Raw genomic sequence first — 16,292 nt, 5'->3', positions numbered from 1 at the left:
CTAGTGACGTAGTATGGTATATATTGGTCAGTAAAGTCCATATGGGGATTCGTTCGTTGCTCTCCCCTTTACGGAATTTAATGACCCAATATATACCGTATTAGGTCACTAGCACACAATGCTACTAATAATATTTTCCTTCGAGTAGAGCTCTTGGGAATATATTGGTGTCGTTGATAGCTTGATGTGTGACAGTAGAAAGCAAATTTACTTTCTCTACAAAGTGCAGACCAATCATTACATAAAGTTAACGCCTCGTGCACATATTTCGTTGGTTACTTCACGTTTTGTGTTCTGATTAATTTTTTTATACAATTAAAGAGGTATAATATCATTAATAAAACTAATCGTCAATATGTCAATCGAAAATGGACAGTTGGTCTTTTTGATGTACCTTATCATTTGATTTGTTAGGTCAGTGTATCCAGGATACGACGACAATCTGCGTTACTTCGAATTCAAACAGTAAACGTGCGTTCATTTTTTACACAAAAAAAAAGACGCCCCCTTTTTACGTTATCGGAGAAGTAAACGTGAAAGTAAACGCCCGTTTTCTCTTTACAAAATTAGAAGGCGCCATTTTCTCGTTAATGTGGAGGTAAGCGCGAAAGTAAACGCACGTTAACATTGTATATCACTGGTATTTTGGAGTTAAAGCAGAGTTAACGCTGTATTTACATAAAATGCATGCGAGTAACGCCGCGTTAAATTTTCCGCCCATCTACATGTCATGCTTGGTCTGCATCCAACTGTATATACAATGTATACAGGAATCAACTGCGCTTAATCAAACTAAATACAACAGGTATGTAAAAAAAAAAATTCTGAAAGGTAAGAGGTTTTGTTTTTATTTGTGCACATGGATATTCTATTTAAAATATTGTTACTGTGACTACATGATAATTTTATAATGAAAAATAAGATTTATTACATGTTTGTGGGTATGTTTTTCGATTTGCAATAGATCTAATCAGAAATATGATAAACCCGATGTTTGACTGATTTAACTTTTATTTGTTCTTTTCCAGACCGATTTGTAAAAGTGAAGCATTTGTCGATGTTGAATTCAATACCGATCCAGAAATTATATCTTGATCACTTACCGTCTATCAAAGTCGTTGTGCCATTTTTTGTTGGATAAAAATCCGATATTGTATTTCTTTTGAGTAATTTCTTGTGTGGATCGTCTTGAACGAGTAAATCGCCTGGGTATACAGACATATTCATTTCGACAGAGCTGCGTCTACGTCTAATGCGCTCTGCAAGATTGCTGTAACATATTAAGGTAATGTGTTATTATCAAAGGCGACTGAAGTCAAATTGATTGATACCGATTTTATTTACTGCAAGAAAAATCAATTCTCAGACGTAGAAATTGACAAATTTAAACGGTTCTATTTTGATATTTCTGGATTAAGCAGGAAAGCAGTTATCATTACTTTGAAATGAATGCAACAACGTTTCCTATAATGATTAGAATGTCTCTGCTTTATTCCCCATACATTTTATCATGATGAAAACAGTTATAAAAACATAGGTTATTATTGGAAAAAATATTCCCTTTCATTTCATAATTGCCTTTCGTTGACATTAAATAATACAAGCATTATAGTAAAAGATGGTGGGTGTTCTTGAAAATAGAATCCTCGTGTCTTGTCTTGTAAACGATTAACATGCTGATAATAAGTGAACCATGATTTAATCTGGAAACAACATTTTCATTGACGTCTTCCGTAATTTGTCCATAACAACAACGGTGGGTGGTAACCGATTATTCTGATGGTAAGTCTTCACTAGCATAGACGCGCACACTATGCTTGTTTTAAACCTGTTATATAATAGCCTAAAATTAAAATGATTGGCGTTCTGTCTATCAATTGAACACAGGCGTTAGTCCATACCTTGTCCGTAATGAACATGCTACTGTGTTTATTCGATCCCGTGTGTGTCCTGCACAATCAGAATAAGTTGATGCAAGATTTGCTTGAACTGACGAATTTAGCTATTTTGTTTTTGGCATGCCCTATCTCGTAGAATGAGTTACACTTTCCGTTTAAACCCTAAGGCTACATAATATATTGTCTATCATGTTCTTTCAAAAGTGATACTATAGAAATACCTTTGCTACCGTCGTCTGACAGACTTTAAAATATTTCAACAGCTCTGGTATCATTGTCCTCCTTGCTTAAGGAAACCTTACTTCATAAAATGCTATGTTCTGTTGTATTCCGGTTTTGTTTTTATTTTGTACATTTGTTTCAAAGGTTGAGTAATTAACACTGGTAGTTTTGTGTGGCAGGAGTTTCTTTTCGTGATTTCACTCACAGTTTGAGTTTGAGTTTTACCCGATTTGAATACTCCCTCTAATAGTTATTTTCCTCAGCGATTCATTTGTTTTCAAATTTAAATTAAATTTTGTCTAATTATACCGTTTTCAACTAAACTTTGTTTACTGTTTCTAAAATTGATTGTATTCGAGGTTCGCCAACATGTTTGTATTATGTAGTTTGCCTTGAAACGTGATTCATATCAATCTTTTGGTGACATATTGTTGTGAGCTACGATATATTGAAATAATACCCTAAAGACTAAGATAAAGTTCTATACAGCTTGTTTGATTTATTCAGTAGTTGAAGCGTAGGTGTATGGAACGTGTTCAACTTGGATTGGCAGCTTTGTAGTCGTTTCAATAAATTGTTTATCTGATTTAATGTGAATGACGTTCTAGTGTTTTTGCTTTCCTTAGGAAAAGTTCATTGTTAAAAGACACGATCATAGTCTCTTGACAAATTTACGACTATTTAAGATGTAATTGCTTTACTGTAGTAACTTGATTGGTGAACATAATAAATGATTTTTAGACCTTAATGTCTAACTTACCTAGCATTATCGCCTTCATCACAAGAATTACATGGAGAGACTTCAGGAGATAATGTGCTTGGGGAAACGTCACCAAAATTCTGTAAAATAATCAAATGTTTATAATTTTAGGATTATAGAGACACACATTTTGACAGAAGAGATGAAAATCGAATTATTCCCCGAAAAAAACCAACACTAAAAGAAACAAAATGAAAAAGAAACAAAATGAAAAAGAAACAAAATGAACAGATTTCCAAAAATAAATAAATTAAAAAATGAAAATAAAGAAGAAGATGTTGTATGAGTGTAAGTTAGTGATTCACTTATTAACCAAAGTGATAGGACATGTAATGAAAATGCAAACACATTTAACAAGTACCACGGGGTATTAAACATAAGTCGCGGGTACAGTTAAGTGGATACTTATAATGTTATTCAAAGACATAATGTCTCCTAAATAACCAAAACGTGTGGATCCAGTAGGCTACAAACTAGTTACTTAAACAAAAAAAGTAGAAAAGTTTAAAATAAAACACAAATAGTTCCAAAGAAAAAGAAAGATTGCAAACAACAAGAAATCGCAAAAAAAATGGGAAAACACATACATTGGAATAGAAAAGTCAAATATATTAGTAACATAAGAAAAGAAAAAAGCAACAACAAATATCGCCGGACAACAACTACAACAACTGTTAAACCCTTGTTCTAAACAGATAACCAAAGCATAGGCTGATACAAAAAAATACTGGAAACCCCCATATTGGAGATTTGTTTACTATTACACAATGCTGAGCTATTGTTGTCCAGTGGTAGCTTGGTTAATTTGAGTCTGCAATCGATTCCAGCAGTAGACAGATTTAAAGCATTTTTGTGATATATCTTTTATCAGTTATCACTTACTCGTGCAAGTGGTAAAAGTCACGTTTTATTAAACTATGAAATCAGATAAGTTTGAATATAAACACAGAATAATGTAATTGTACTATTAATAAAGATTACTGATAGTCAAACGTATTGTAAGGTCTTTATTCCGTCATTGAAATCAAATGTCAAATTCAATGACTTGGACATCAAATAAAATCGGTTTCCTGATGAATCGTTTAAACATTCGGAATAAAAAAGCTCTGATTCCTTTCACGGATTTGGCTATACTTTTTGAAACTTTTGGATTATAGCTCTACATCTTTTATATAACCTTTGGATTTTACATATTTTGTATTTTGTATATTTTTACATTAAAAAGTTCATACACCTACAAAGTTACATTTTGAATCAATCTGGAGAGATGTTTAAAACTGGTAGGTTTTTTTTATTATTAAAATAGAGATATAATCCAAATTGCCAAATAGAAAATACATTGATATGTGATAATTATTATTCAGTTTTCGGATATGGCTGTTTTAACTGTAATGCCCCATTGTGGTGAAATATCTTTGCATTATGATATTAAGAAAACGGTAACATGTCTGATGATGATTCAGACGACGAGCCAGATAGACTAATCTCTGTCAATATGTCAAACAAATAGAAAAATTTGAGGAATTGGAGTAACCTCGGTGTCAATTGTCCGATCTTTAATGACATTCGGCCATATACGTTTATGTTCTCCTTGACTGAAATCACACTGATCATGAGCATGTGACATCATGTTCAACCTATTACTAGTATACATCTTACATTTAAATACAAAGATTTTAAGATAAATTAATGTAGTCCCTACATCAATGCTAAAGTTCATCAAAGAAAATATAAAATACTCTTGCGAAAACTGTGTGGGGTGTGCACAAATTATATCAGTTAGTATGATTATAAATGGAAAACTATCCAATAAAGACGTAAACATAAGGAAGTAAACAACTACTGATCCCCGTATGGCCTTTTGCACCGTGTAACAAATAAACCGGGATCACAATCTGTTTTTTTAATTTCCCTCCTCTTTGACTTTTGCTATTTAACTTTTATGTTCGAAACAAATTTACTGATATAGGGTAAAGTATATTCATTGATATAAGGTAAAGTATATTCATTGATATAAGGTAAAGTATATTCATTGATATAAAAGAAATGAGAATGGATATGGGGAATGTGTCAAAGATTCAACAACCCGACCAAAAAGTAGATAACAGCATAATTGTATAAGCAGTTCAATGCACAATTTTTTTTAAATGTCTCATGTTCATTTTAAAAATGACACCGCTGCTTTTCTAGTTTTAAACTCCAATATATAATTAGTTCTTCATTATTCAGTTACTCACAAAGATCTTGTCATTTGAACTAATATTGTTAAAAAAGCAACAACAACGATTACATTTTGGTAAGGATGATTTGGACTTTTGATATAATGAGTCTTTAAATGTCTTACTTATATATCTATCTGTTATTGTTCTAAAATTAAATGTGCACTCGTCAATAAAATACAGATCCCTTGTAATGATTTACCAATAAAGCAACTACAATACACATTAAGTGTACAAGGTTCACAAATAGAATATACATATGTCAACAGCAGCAGGCAAAAGTAAATGAAAACGAATAAAATAATGCAAATTTATGCAAATTGCTCGTAACTGTTTGAGTCTGTCCTTATTTCCCTTAACTCTTTGTTATTGTGTTTGAGATACGATTTATTTATATTTTGTCTTTTCTTGTCGTTTTCTTAACAACTGGGTCGGTTTAAACTTAGGTTCAGTCAGCTTTGTCTACTGAATAACGACATTGAAACCTATATTTCATTTAAAATTACAACAATGTGACATATAAAACAGTACGATACAATGTTTTTCAAGGCTTTCTTTGTAGATTGAAACCAAAAAGAAGCTTTCATTATCAAAAAATCAATGATTTCTCAAAGAAAACATCTACCACTAATTACTTAAAGCCATATACATAAAACAATTCTTATGATGGTTTAATGTACCTTTCTCTTTTCCTTCGTTTTTATCATATTAAAGCTGAAACATAAACCTGTATTTATAGAACAAACACGGATTTGGATTCTTTTGACGGTGAAATTGAGAAAAGACAGAAATATAATAATGGAAGTACAATATATCCCATTTATTTCCAATAACAAAACCCTTCAATATCTATTCTTAATGCAACACCATTATTTAGAAAGCATGATTGACAAAACTCATTGAAAACAAGATTTTATTTGTGGTAAGACATCTGTTTTCCCCCTTTATTCTTTAGGGATCCAGTTTCAAAATTTCATCTCAAGAAATAATTCATTTACGGTATTACTCAATTTAGGTATAAACAATGTCTTGCATCTTCTTAAATATAGAAACGTTATAGAATGAGATTTTCTTCGTTTTAAAATATCGATCTTTGCACATTCAGTAGAATCGAATATTCACACCAAATCCATTGGATGTTCAATTTCTACTGATTGATATTTTGCTCCTAAAACATGATCCTTTTATTAGTTGTTTTAGGGTGTGCACTAGCTGTCAGTAACTACGATTTCTCTCAGATCTGTATTTGTAGTCTATTTTGCTGAGGGATGCACGAAATACTGTGACGCGTCTGGTCATTTTGGGTTTTTTTCTTGTTCCGCGTCGTACCGATCTGATTAATTAAGTCTTTTTCAACTGATCTTCATATAAAAAAGAAGATGTGGTATGATTGCCAATGAGACAACTATCCACAAAAGACCAAAATGACACAGACATTAACAACTATAGGTCACCGTACGGCTTTCAACAATGAGCAAAGCCCATACCGCATAGTCAGCTATAATAGACCCCGATAAGACAATGTAAAACAATTCAAACGAGAAAACTAACGGCCTTATTTATGTAAAAAAAATGAACGAAAAACAAATATGTAACACATAAACAAACGACAACCACTGAATTACAGGCTCCTGACTTGGGACAGACACATACATAAATAATGTGGCGGGGTTAAACATGTTATGGGGATCCCAACCCTCCTCCTAACCTGGGACAGTGGTATAACAGTACAACATAAGAAAGAACTATAAAAATCAGTTGAAAAAGGCTCAACTCATCAGATGGACAAAAATACAAGTAGTTCGTTTATATGCCCAAGATGGAAGAAAAGTTAGGAACCAGCTATCATGGTTTACCCATACACATTCTGCCTGTCTATTGTCAGGAACCTATCATATAGTGGTTGTCGGTTACTGACATATTTCATATTTGTTTTTCGTTCATTATTTTAAACAGAAAACATTTCATTCGTTTCCTTGCTTGAATTGTTTTACATTTGTCATTTCAGATGTTTGCATAGATGTTTATTCGGTATGGAGTTTTCTTATTGTTGCAAAACTAAAAGCTAAAATTAGGAAACTTTCAATTTCATATTCGAAGTTTGGGTTATGGTTTTTATCGAATGTAGAAGCCCCAAGAGGCGCCTCCTTATATTTGATTTCTTGAAAACATACACATAAATGAATCTGAAACGATGTTTTATGAAAAACGTGATGACCTTAACTTTCCACTTGTCAACTGCCGATTTCTTAGCAGTAATATAAATTTAACTTATCTCTATTAACAGGTTATGTGAGTTCATGTTTACATTGTACAGACTACTTATCAGATCAGTAATCCTCTAGTAATAATGAATGAAATTGATACGCCAGGGAATGTATGGTCTTCATAACAAATTGGTAAACCGATTTAAAATTTGAGTCCCTAAACCCACGAGATACATGTTTTTGGGGATTTTGATATTAAGACCATAATAGTCTAAACCTACAAGTCTTGATAAACACGACAGTTAATACATGCACTAGGTAAAATAATATTATCCTATTGATTTTATGGTCTCATTTTGTCTTATGCTTTTGCGATTCATCCATGTCCATTTCTTTTTGTGTCGTTTATAAAAAAAAAAAAAAATCAAATTCAAATCGGCAAATAACCGGCTTTTATTTAATGTAATAAGCAAGGACGCATACATACAACCATTGCAAGAACACATAAACTATTATTAAGGTTTTGACACACCATTGCATAGTATTGTCGCACACCCTTTGATAAAGCTATTAATGTTATGCATAATTTCATACCAAGGAGTTATCAATCAGTAAATAATAGAACAAGTCAGACACGATATCAAAATGAAATTATATGTGATCCTTCGAGACCCTTAGAGAACAATTAAAACGTAATAATCGAATTGAAGTTGCTTGTTTATGTTGATGAACTACCAAGTTGCTTCTACGACATTATTACAAATGATCATTCTAGATAGTAAACAACATAATTAAAGCAAACTTAGTTTTAAACGAAAACAAATTTAAATCAATTCCTTAATTAATATTACACCTACAACATGCATGACGTCCTTCTAATTCTTGTCAGATATAGATATAAATGTATTATATAGTTATATGCCCTACCTAGAGGCATTATGAGTTTCGATCTGTTGGTCCGTTCGGTCGTTCGTTCGTCCGTCCTTCTGTCCGTCTGTCTGTTCCGCTTTATGTGAACGTTTTGGTCAAGGTAGTTAATGATGACATAGAAGCCCAATCAAGTTTGAACTTGAGTCCAGAAAATAAAAGTGCGAGTAAAGCATTCATGACTCATGGAAACATTCTTGTTTTTAATATTTTCATCATTTAAATTACCTTCATGTCAACAATTGCAGATCTTCGTCCTCGTCTTGAAACTGGAGGTGAAGGTTCTCTTTCTGTGTCTGATTCACTAGAATTGGGTAATGAATTCGCACGTCTGTTTGTCTGTAATGTAAACATTTTATCTTCTTACTGCAAATTTTAACCAATAAAAAAACTTTAGTGATACTTTGTCAATTAAAAAAGGAAAACCAATAAAAAATACCGAACTCCGAGAATAATTCTGTAAAAATGATCAAACTATGATAATCAAGTACAGACGGAATAAAAAAAAAACAAAAAATATTCTTTTAACAATAAAACAATATCGATACATGCTACTCGGACAAATGGAAGTTATTAACGACATTGACTGGCTATAAAGCCCTCGCATGGTGGGGAACTGCTACACTGTACGGTTGTCACAGTGATAAATACATGACGTACCACAATAAATTTGGAAGCACTGTTAATGCCAATGCATCCGGCCAAGAATAAATGCCATTGGTGTACTATCAGATACTATAACTACATATAAAAGGGACGAGAGATACCAGAGGGACATTCAAACTCATATGCCATGGCAAAAAAAATAGAAAAAGATCAACAAACAAATGATAGTAAAAAACACGACATAAGATTATCAACACGAACCCTACCAAAAACTTGGGGTGTTCTCAGGTGCTTCGGAAAGGTAAGCAGATCCTGCTCCACATGATTTAGCATGTTAAATTCGTAATAAATATTCCTTCGTTTGACGATAAAATAAAAAAAGACAGCGAATAAAACAAGAATAACGCCATAAACTAATTCTAATCGATTACTAAAATTAATACATGATGAAGCGTTATCTATATGTAGCCATGACAAATGAACAGTCAGATTCTATACTGAACATGCCGCTAGATACATTAGAACAAGCTACATCCGTCTTAGAGCAGCTGCATGTATTTCTAAATGATGCTGCCGCTACATATGCCTCAAACAAGCCTAGGTACAACGCAAAACCTAAACTGAATGTATAGTCTTCAAATATAAAGTTAGCCCTAGATGCGATGAGTAAATATTATGCGCAGTGGGTCAAGCAAGTAAAAATAAAGGACCCTGAAAATAATATATACCAACAAAGATTGAGAACAAAAAAGGAATTTAGGCGACAGGTGCGAATTGAAAATGCTAAAGTAAAAGATACTGAGAAACAACGCATAATGGAAACAAGAACAAAAGATACAAAACTATTCCATCAACTTGTAAAGAGCAATAGAAAGACCAGGGGTAATGCTATCATGGATCTGCACGTAGGAGACATATGTATGTCTGGTAAGCAAAATGTTATGGAAGGCTTCAACCAGCACTTTAGAAACTTACCAACTCCAGAAGAATCTACAGTCTTAGAGAATAGACAATATAACCAGCAAGTAGAATATGTCGACTGTCGAACATATATTGCATGCAGGAAATAAATTGGAAGTGTTGCTACTGAACCTCATCAACATAATATTCAAAGAAGGCAAGATACCAGACATGCTAAAGGAGGAATTACTCACCGCCGTGTTTAAGAACTAAGGCGAGAAAAACATAGCAACTAATTACAGAGGAATCACTGTATTACCTGTGTTAAACAAAGTGATAGAAACAATTGTGAAGTAAGGATCAACCCAGCAGTACTTATAACACATAATGTAACTCAACGAGGATTTACAGCAGGATTAGGACCGGCAAATGCAGCATTACCGGTCGAAGAAATATACCGTGAAGCCAAAGATAACAATCAAGAATATGAACTTGTACTGCTTGACGCAAAATCAGCCTTTGATGTAGTTATACATTACAATCTTATGAAGCGGCTCTATGATGCTGGAATTGATGAAAAACACTGGACAAGCATTCACACAAATGCAACAAGTGCAGTTAAATGGAATGGCAAAACTTCCGAGCTATTTAATGTACTACAAGGAGTACGCCAGAGAGGGATCCTAAGTACGGATCTATACAAGCTTTACATTAAAGGTTATGACCATATTCATAAATGTATGTACCCAACCCAACGAAAGTTTAGAAAAACAACTAGCAAGGAGGCAATTGTGCATCAAGTCAATGAATAGTAACAGTTGGTTTTTTGAAGTAAAAACAATCATGCTAAAATACGATCTTGGAAATGGAAGTGAGTGGCTAGATATTCAGATGGAAAAGGATGAACTGTTAATAAAGCTAAAAAAGGTATCAATGCCCGCTGGATTGAACGAATAACATCTCTAGCTAAGGTCTATACCGGCCTTCGATACCTTAACAGTATTATATTTATGCCAGGAAAAATACATCCAATATTGCGAATCAAGCACCAATCTCCAAGAGACAGCAAGAGAGTACCTACCAAGATCAAACAATCAAATGGAACTTATATACTACAACCTTTAAGATATAAGATATACAAAGAAGGAACTGAAGATCATTGTATAGCCTGTGACTGTAAAGAAGAGACATTAGAACATTTGCTTATAGAATGTGAAGCGTGGAATTACCTGCGAGATCCAATATTACAAACAATTAAGAACCTACTAACCACAAATGGGAATGTGCGTGTAGAAGATCTCACATGAGAAATGACAATTCAAGTATTAATGGACATTACAAAAATACGAAAGATATACAGAATAACATCTGACCTGATATCTCAAATAGAATTCCAATCAAGAAGACTAGTGTTCCTCATACACAACGCACGATACCAACTGGTGATGAAAGACCAAGCAAAGAAAAAGGCTGTCTGAGAGTGGGTGCAAGGATGGGAGGACAGCAATGTAAAATTTAAACAAACATTTAAAAAAATTTAGTCTACTTAATACTATTTTTAACAGTATAATCCTTCTCATTAAGTCTTAAGAGTTTCAGTCCATAAATATTCTGTGAATTAACTGTAAATAGTTGTAAAAACATCATCTTTCTATTTGTTCTCATAATACACAGTGAATAAATTAGTGTCAAATTCACTTTAAAGATATAAAGGCGAATTCCTTAAGGTCAAAGACCAAAAATCTATTTTTTTTTCATTTTGTGAATTATCTTAAATGTGAATATGTGACCTAATCTGTAAATGTTATCATATTAAATATTGATCAGTAGACCAAAAATAAAAAAATATATGAAAAATAACTGTTAAAAGTAAACATCATAATTTGTTTTCTTAATTTGCATGTAAAAAGTCTTAAAAACTGTAAACTTCCCATGTAAAAGTTAAAATAAAACCTGTAAATCTCCTTTGTAAAAACACATAAAGACTTAAAAAATGTAAAAAAAATGCAGTTTATTCTAATATTTTTCATTTCTTGTTTTTATATTTATGTATTTGACCTGTTACCTTATCTAAAAATAATGCATTTTTTAAATATAAATAAGTAAGTATGCATTCCATCATGATAATCTATATCTAGTTTATTGTAATTGCATACATAAAAATCGGATACATTCTGAAGAAACGAAATTTTATGAAAAAGTATGAAAACATATGGGTCTAGTACCCTACGTCATAGTCATGAATCTGCATCGATAAACCTCCTTTAAACGGTAAGAATATACTTCAATTTATATTCCATTCACAATATTGGTATTCAGAATAATATAAATCATTCTTTTATCAACAGATGTCGATGACTTAAATTCCCAGCTTAATATATGATGTTAATGACCCCTCTCTGAACAATTAATGGAATTAATTTATATGCCTTTTTATCCATTTAAAACCTTTCGTAATGTTACATAGGTATACACACATATAACATAGGTTTTAAAACAATTTACCCGTTCGTCCCCTTTATTTTTGAGTGGAGGACATTTCTGTATATTCCCCCGTGCTGTTATTGAACTGACATTATAACATTATTTAATCACCTCTAGTGACTTCTTTAATTAATTTTGTCTTGTACGAAGATAAGTAAAGTAAATTATGTTAAAAGCAACCAAATAAATTTGTTAAAGAAAATAATCTAAAAGAAACAAAAACACTGGATATCAACGTAAAGTCCATGTAAACATATAAGTATGTACTTAAAGTAGTTTTTAAATTTTAATGTCGAAAATAAGAAAGGAAAAAGGAACCAATTTAAATCCGGCTTTATTGTTCATCTCTACTCAAAACTACCACATTTCTCGTACTTAATACATATAAGATATCACATTTTTGAACGATACAGCATTTGAACAGATGGTAGACGTAATCAATGGTGAGTGGTTTGATAACTCTAAATAGATCGTGACATTTGATTGGAAAACTTACAAATCGTTTTTATGGCAGTATCAAGGTAATAAACCTTTAACATTAAATGTAAAGCATTTTTTCTTGAAGGATAAAATCTTTTAATGTCCGGTGATATTTAAAGTTGCAGAGATTGAAGCAATTAACTTCAAATAGTGTTGATATCCATTATCAAAGTGCATTATTAACCTTATTCTTTGTATGCGTTTTCAGAACCATTTATTTTCCACCACAACACCCATGTACATTAATCCCCTACCGCCTTGTACATACTACTGTAAAATTATCATGCAACTTTTATTATAAGCTGCTTTTTCTTATGACAATTTGACGTTTTCTATAAATCATTTCCAAAAAGTTAAATAGAAAAATTACCGAACTCCATGGAAATTTAAATAGCAAAATCAAAACATCAAAAACTCAAACTTATCAAACGAATGGAAAACAACTGTCATATGACTGACTTGGTACAGGCATTTCGTTATGTAGAAAAGGGTGGATTGAACGTGGTTTTATAGCTAGCTAAACATCTCACTTATACGATAGTTTGATATTATTCCATTATATTGACAGCAATGTGTGAACAAAACAAACAAAAACAATACTTAAATCAAAGTGAGGATTATGATTTGTATAAGATTCAACATTTGGTTAACTAATTTTGCTTGTCATTTATGACATCATTGGTGACATCTCAACTACGTTTTGCGCACTCAATATAATTGCATCTATTCATTAATAAATTATCATTAAAACATAATGAATAAGTTTCATTTATAATGTCAACGTTGGTGATTTCGTGTAGGTCAGGTTAAAGTAAATGTGTCTTGTCAAAGATTTTGCAAACAACTTAAGCACGTTATTCGCCAACTTAAGATAAACAGTATCGTGCATTTATCTTGTTTATTTTCTGAAATATGATTCATAAAAGAGTTTTAAATATAGATTTAAATGCCTATAAAATGCACGTGAAATCTGTGAAAAACGTTCTTAATATTCTCCCATAATCAACGAATCTTGTAATTCAAAATCTATAGATTTTCTTACAAAATTGATATTAAGATATCAGATCCTTGACTTAGTTTTGGAACAGTAACCAATGTGAAGCGTTCATCTAAAATATATGATGAATATGATGGTTTCAGCTATCTCATTTCAACTTCCTTTTCAACGTAGAAACATATCCGCTGCCAAATAGTACGACGGTCAAATATATCATAGTGTGTGCTCGTGAATGTTTACATTATACAACATGCTTCAACATTGATGTGATCCTAAAACAAAAACTGGTTTAATACAGCTGTAGTACTGAACAGGATGAAAGTATACTCATGCTACGTTTTTCTTTATTTTAAACAAAGATAATTCTGCCAAAGGTTTTGGCTAGCCATTTAACTAAGTTAAACCCACCATTTTATCTTAAAATGTCCTGTCCCAAGTCAGGAATATAGCAAATGTTATCAAATAGTTCGTTTTTATGTATGTTGGCGTTAGTTTTTGTTTTCACTTCTGTGTTCCTGTTGTTCCTTTGTTTTCCTTTTACAGTTGGATGTGTTTCCTTCGTTTTTAGTTTGTTACCCGTATTTCTTTTCTGTAAATCGATTTATGACGTTGCAACACCGGTATACTACAAATTTTACAAAGATTTATTAGGGGAAAACAATGGTGATATTACATCTATAATATAAATAGTTGATGTGCATTCATTATCTAAACATTGCCAGTGTTTCGTTTTGTACATTTCTAATGTGACATTTGCGCCAATTAAAAACAAGCATTACAGGGTTATTAGAACTTTTAGAAGTATAATGGGAAAAGTAATTAAGTTTAAATTTCACTTCTAATTGCATTTGCATTTAAATTAAAGAAGAAGATAATTGTATTGTATGGCACATTGGGTAATCCAATTAAAAAGGGCATCGCATCCTAATTTCAAACATCCTAGTTCAATTTAATTAAATAAAGAAATGTGGTAATTATAGGTCACTTGTTATCTTCAATTTCAAATTTATTTGAGTTCAAAAAGAAAATACATTTCATGCGTCCGAAGCATTGTTTTTCTAGGTTTGGGTGCATTTTGCTTTAATATTACAAACATGAATAATATCACACCCCTATAATGATTAATTCAAAATTAAAGATAATCTGATGTAGGTCATGCGAATAAGTATTATATATACAACTGTATTATACCATCTTGTTGTATAGTATTTACTGATTAGATTTGTTCATATAAATCATTTTTTTGTTAAATATTAAAACCAAATTTGCAATCCAAACTTATTTATATATCTTTTTATGAAATAGACAAGTTAAGCAACCAATTGTAAACAAAGGATATTTGTTTCAATATTCTGTAGACTTACCAAGTCAGACGACAGTATATTGCAAATAATCCCAAGGCTCTCTGAATAAATAGTTGGTCTTCGAAGTAATTTTGAAAGACGTCTTTGAAGCGGTTCAGATTCAGACATTTCACGAAAAGTATAGAATTAAAAATTAAACAGTTTACTTAACAAACGTATGAGTTTCGCTTTGATGATTCACATTATTCAAAGGACTTCAACTACACACTTGATTAAACACCTTTACTCAAATGTTAAGCATTCATCATACTTATTTAGTGCATTCTCGAATTTCCTTATATGTATGCGCTATTAAAAGTGAAAAACTGCCAATTTTCCTATAGATTAACCACACTGCTTTTAAGTCGACTAAATGAAATGAAAATGTTATAATAGTCACTATCAGGTTGCTGTATTTGAGTTCGTAGGATATGATATTCAGACAAACTCCTTTAAACATTCATCATTTTCATACACGTCATGTAAAAATGAAATATATCATCCGTTCTTCATCAAGATTAATTTCCTTTTGGAGTAATCTTTTGTTTCTCGGCGTAGCTTCTTTCTTCGTTTTTGTTATGGTCAACTATTCTTACAAATCATCAAGAAAAAACGAAAGTATTTTAACCTCTTGCATTATTGTTATTCATTGTGTGCAATTATTGTGACCATGAACAGGAAGACGTACTCTAAAGGGATTTAGAACAATGAGAAAAATCACTTAGTGTTTATGGCTTCTACTATTTAATTACATTTTTTCCCAGATACTAGTGTTCAATAGTGGAGATAAATAATATAATCATAAGGCCGTCAGATTATGTTTGTTGTAAACTTTATTTATGAAATCGATCACCTAAATGCACAGTCATGAACGAATGGCTTGCCATTATTATAAATTTCTCATGGGATCTTTTTTATTTCTTTAAAGATTTGGGGTACACGTCTATGCGACAAGAACAATTAAAGAACAGTAATAATATATAGGCAACATCAAGTCTTTTATGACCAGCTTTGTTCACGTATCCGTTATATCCTGTTGAAAATGTCTTATTTCTTCACACTGATTGTCGAAATGCGCATCTGGTGCAGAATAATTAGAACATATTATGTTATTACTACTACTTGGTCGATGCCTCTGCTGGTGGACTGATAATCTCCAAAAGTATCATCATCCAAGGAGCCAGTAATTCGGCACTGGCATGCAAATACGGATTTTAAGTTATTCAATTTTGAAATTATTTAAAATTAA

At 31.9% G+C, this 16,292-nt stretch overlaps 1 protein-coding gene across 3 annotated transcripts in view; it reads right to left on the bottom strand.

Annotated features, from left to right (window-relative positions):
- LOC139524397 (pleckstrin homology domain-containing family G member 7-like) overlaps window positions 1–16,292 on the bottom strand; it is a 107,340-nt gene that overhangs the window by 15,643 nt on the left and 75,405 nt on the right. For all 3 annotated transcript variants that reach the window (XR_011664791.1, XM_071319172.1, XM_071319179.1), the window contains exons 5-7: window positions 8,462–8,572; window positions 2,881–2,960; window positions 1,104–1,270 (exon numbers count right to left, since the gene is read on the bottom strand). Coding sequence is in view for 2 of the 3 variants with exons in the window: in XM_071319172.1 (XP_071175273.1) it covers window positions 1,104–1,270; window positions 2,881–2,960; window positions 8,462–8,572 (358 nt within the window). In the remaining variant the exon portion in view is untranslated. The remainder of the gene's footprint in view (window positions 1–1,103; window positions 1,271–2,880; window positions 2,961–8,461; window positions 8,573–16,292) is intronic.

Source organism: Mytilus edulis, chromosome 1, assembly GCF_963676685.1.
Source record: "Mytilus edulis chromosome 1, xbMytEdul2.2, whole genome shotgun sequence".
Lineage (NCBI taxonomy): Eukaryota > Metazoa > Mollusca > Bivalvia > Mytilida > Mytilidae > Mytilus > Mytilus edulis.
Note: the sequence above shows the minus strand (reverse complement) of the source record. Positions and strands in the feature narration are given on the sequence as shown.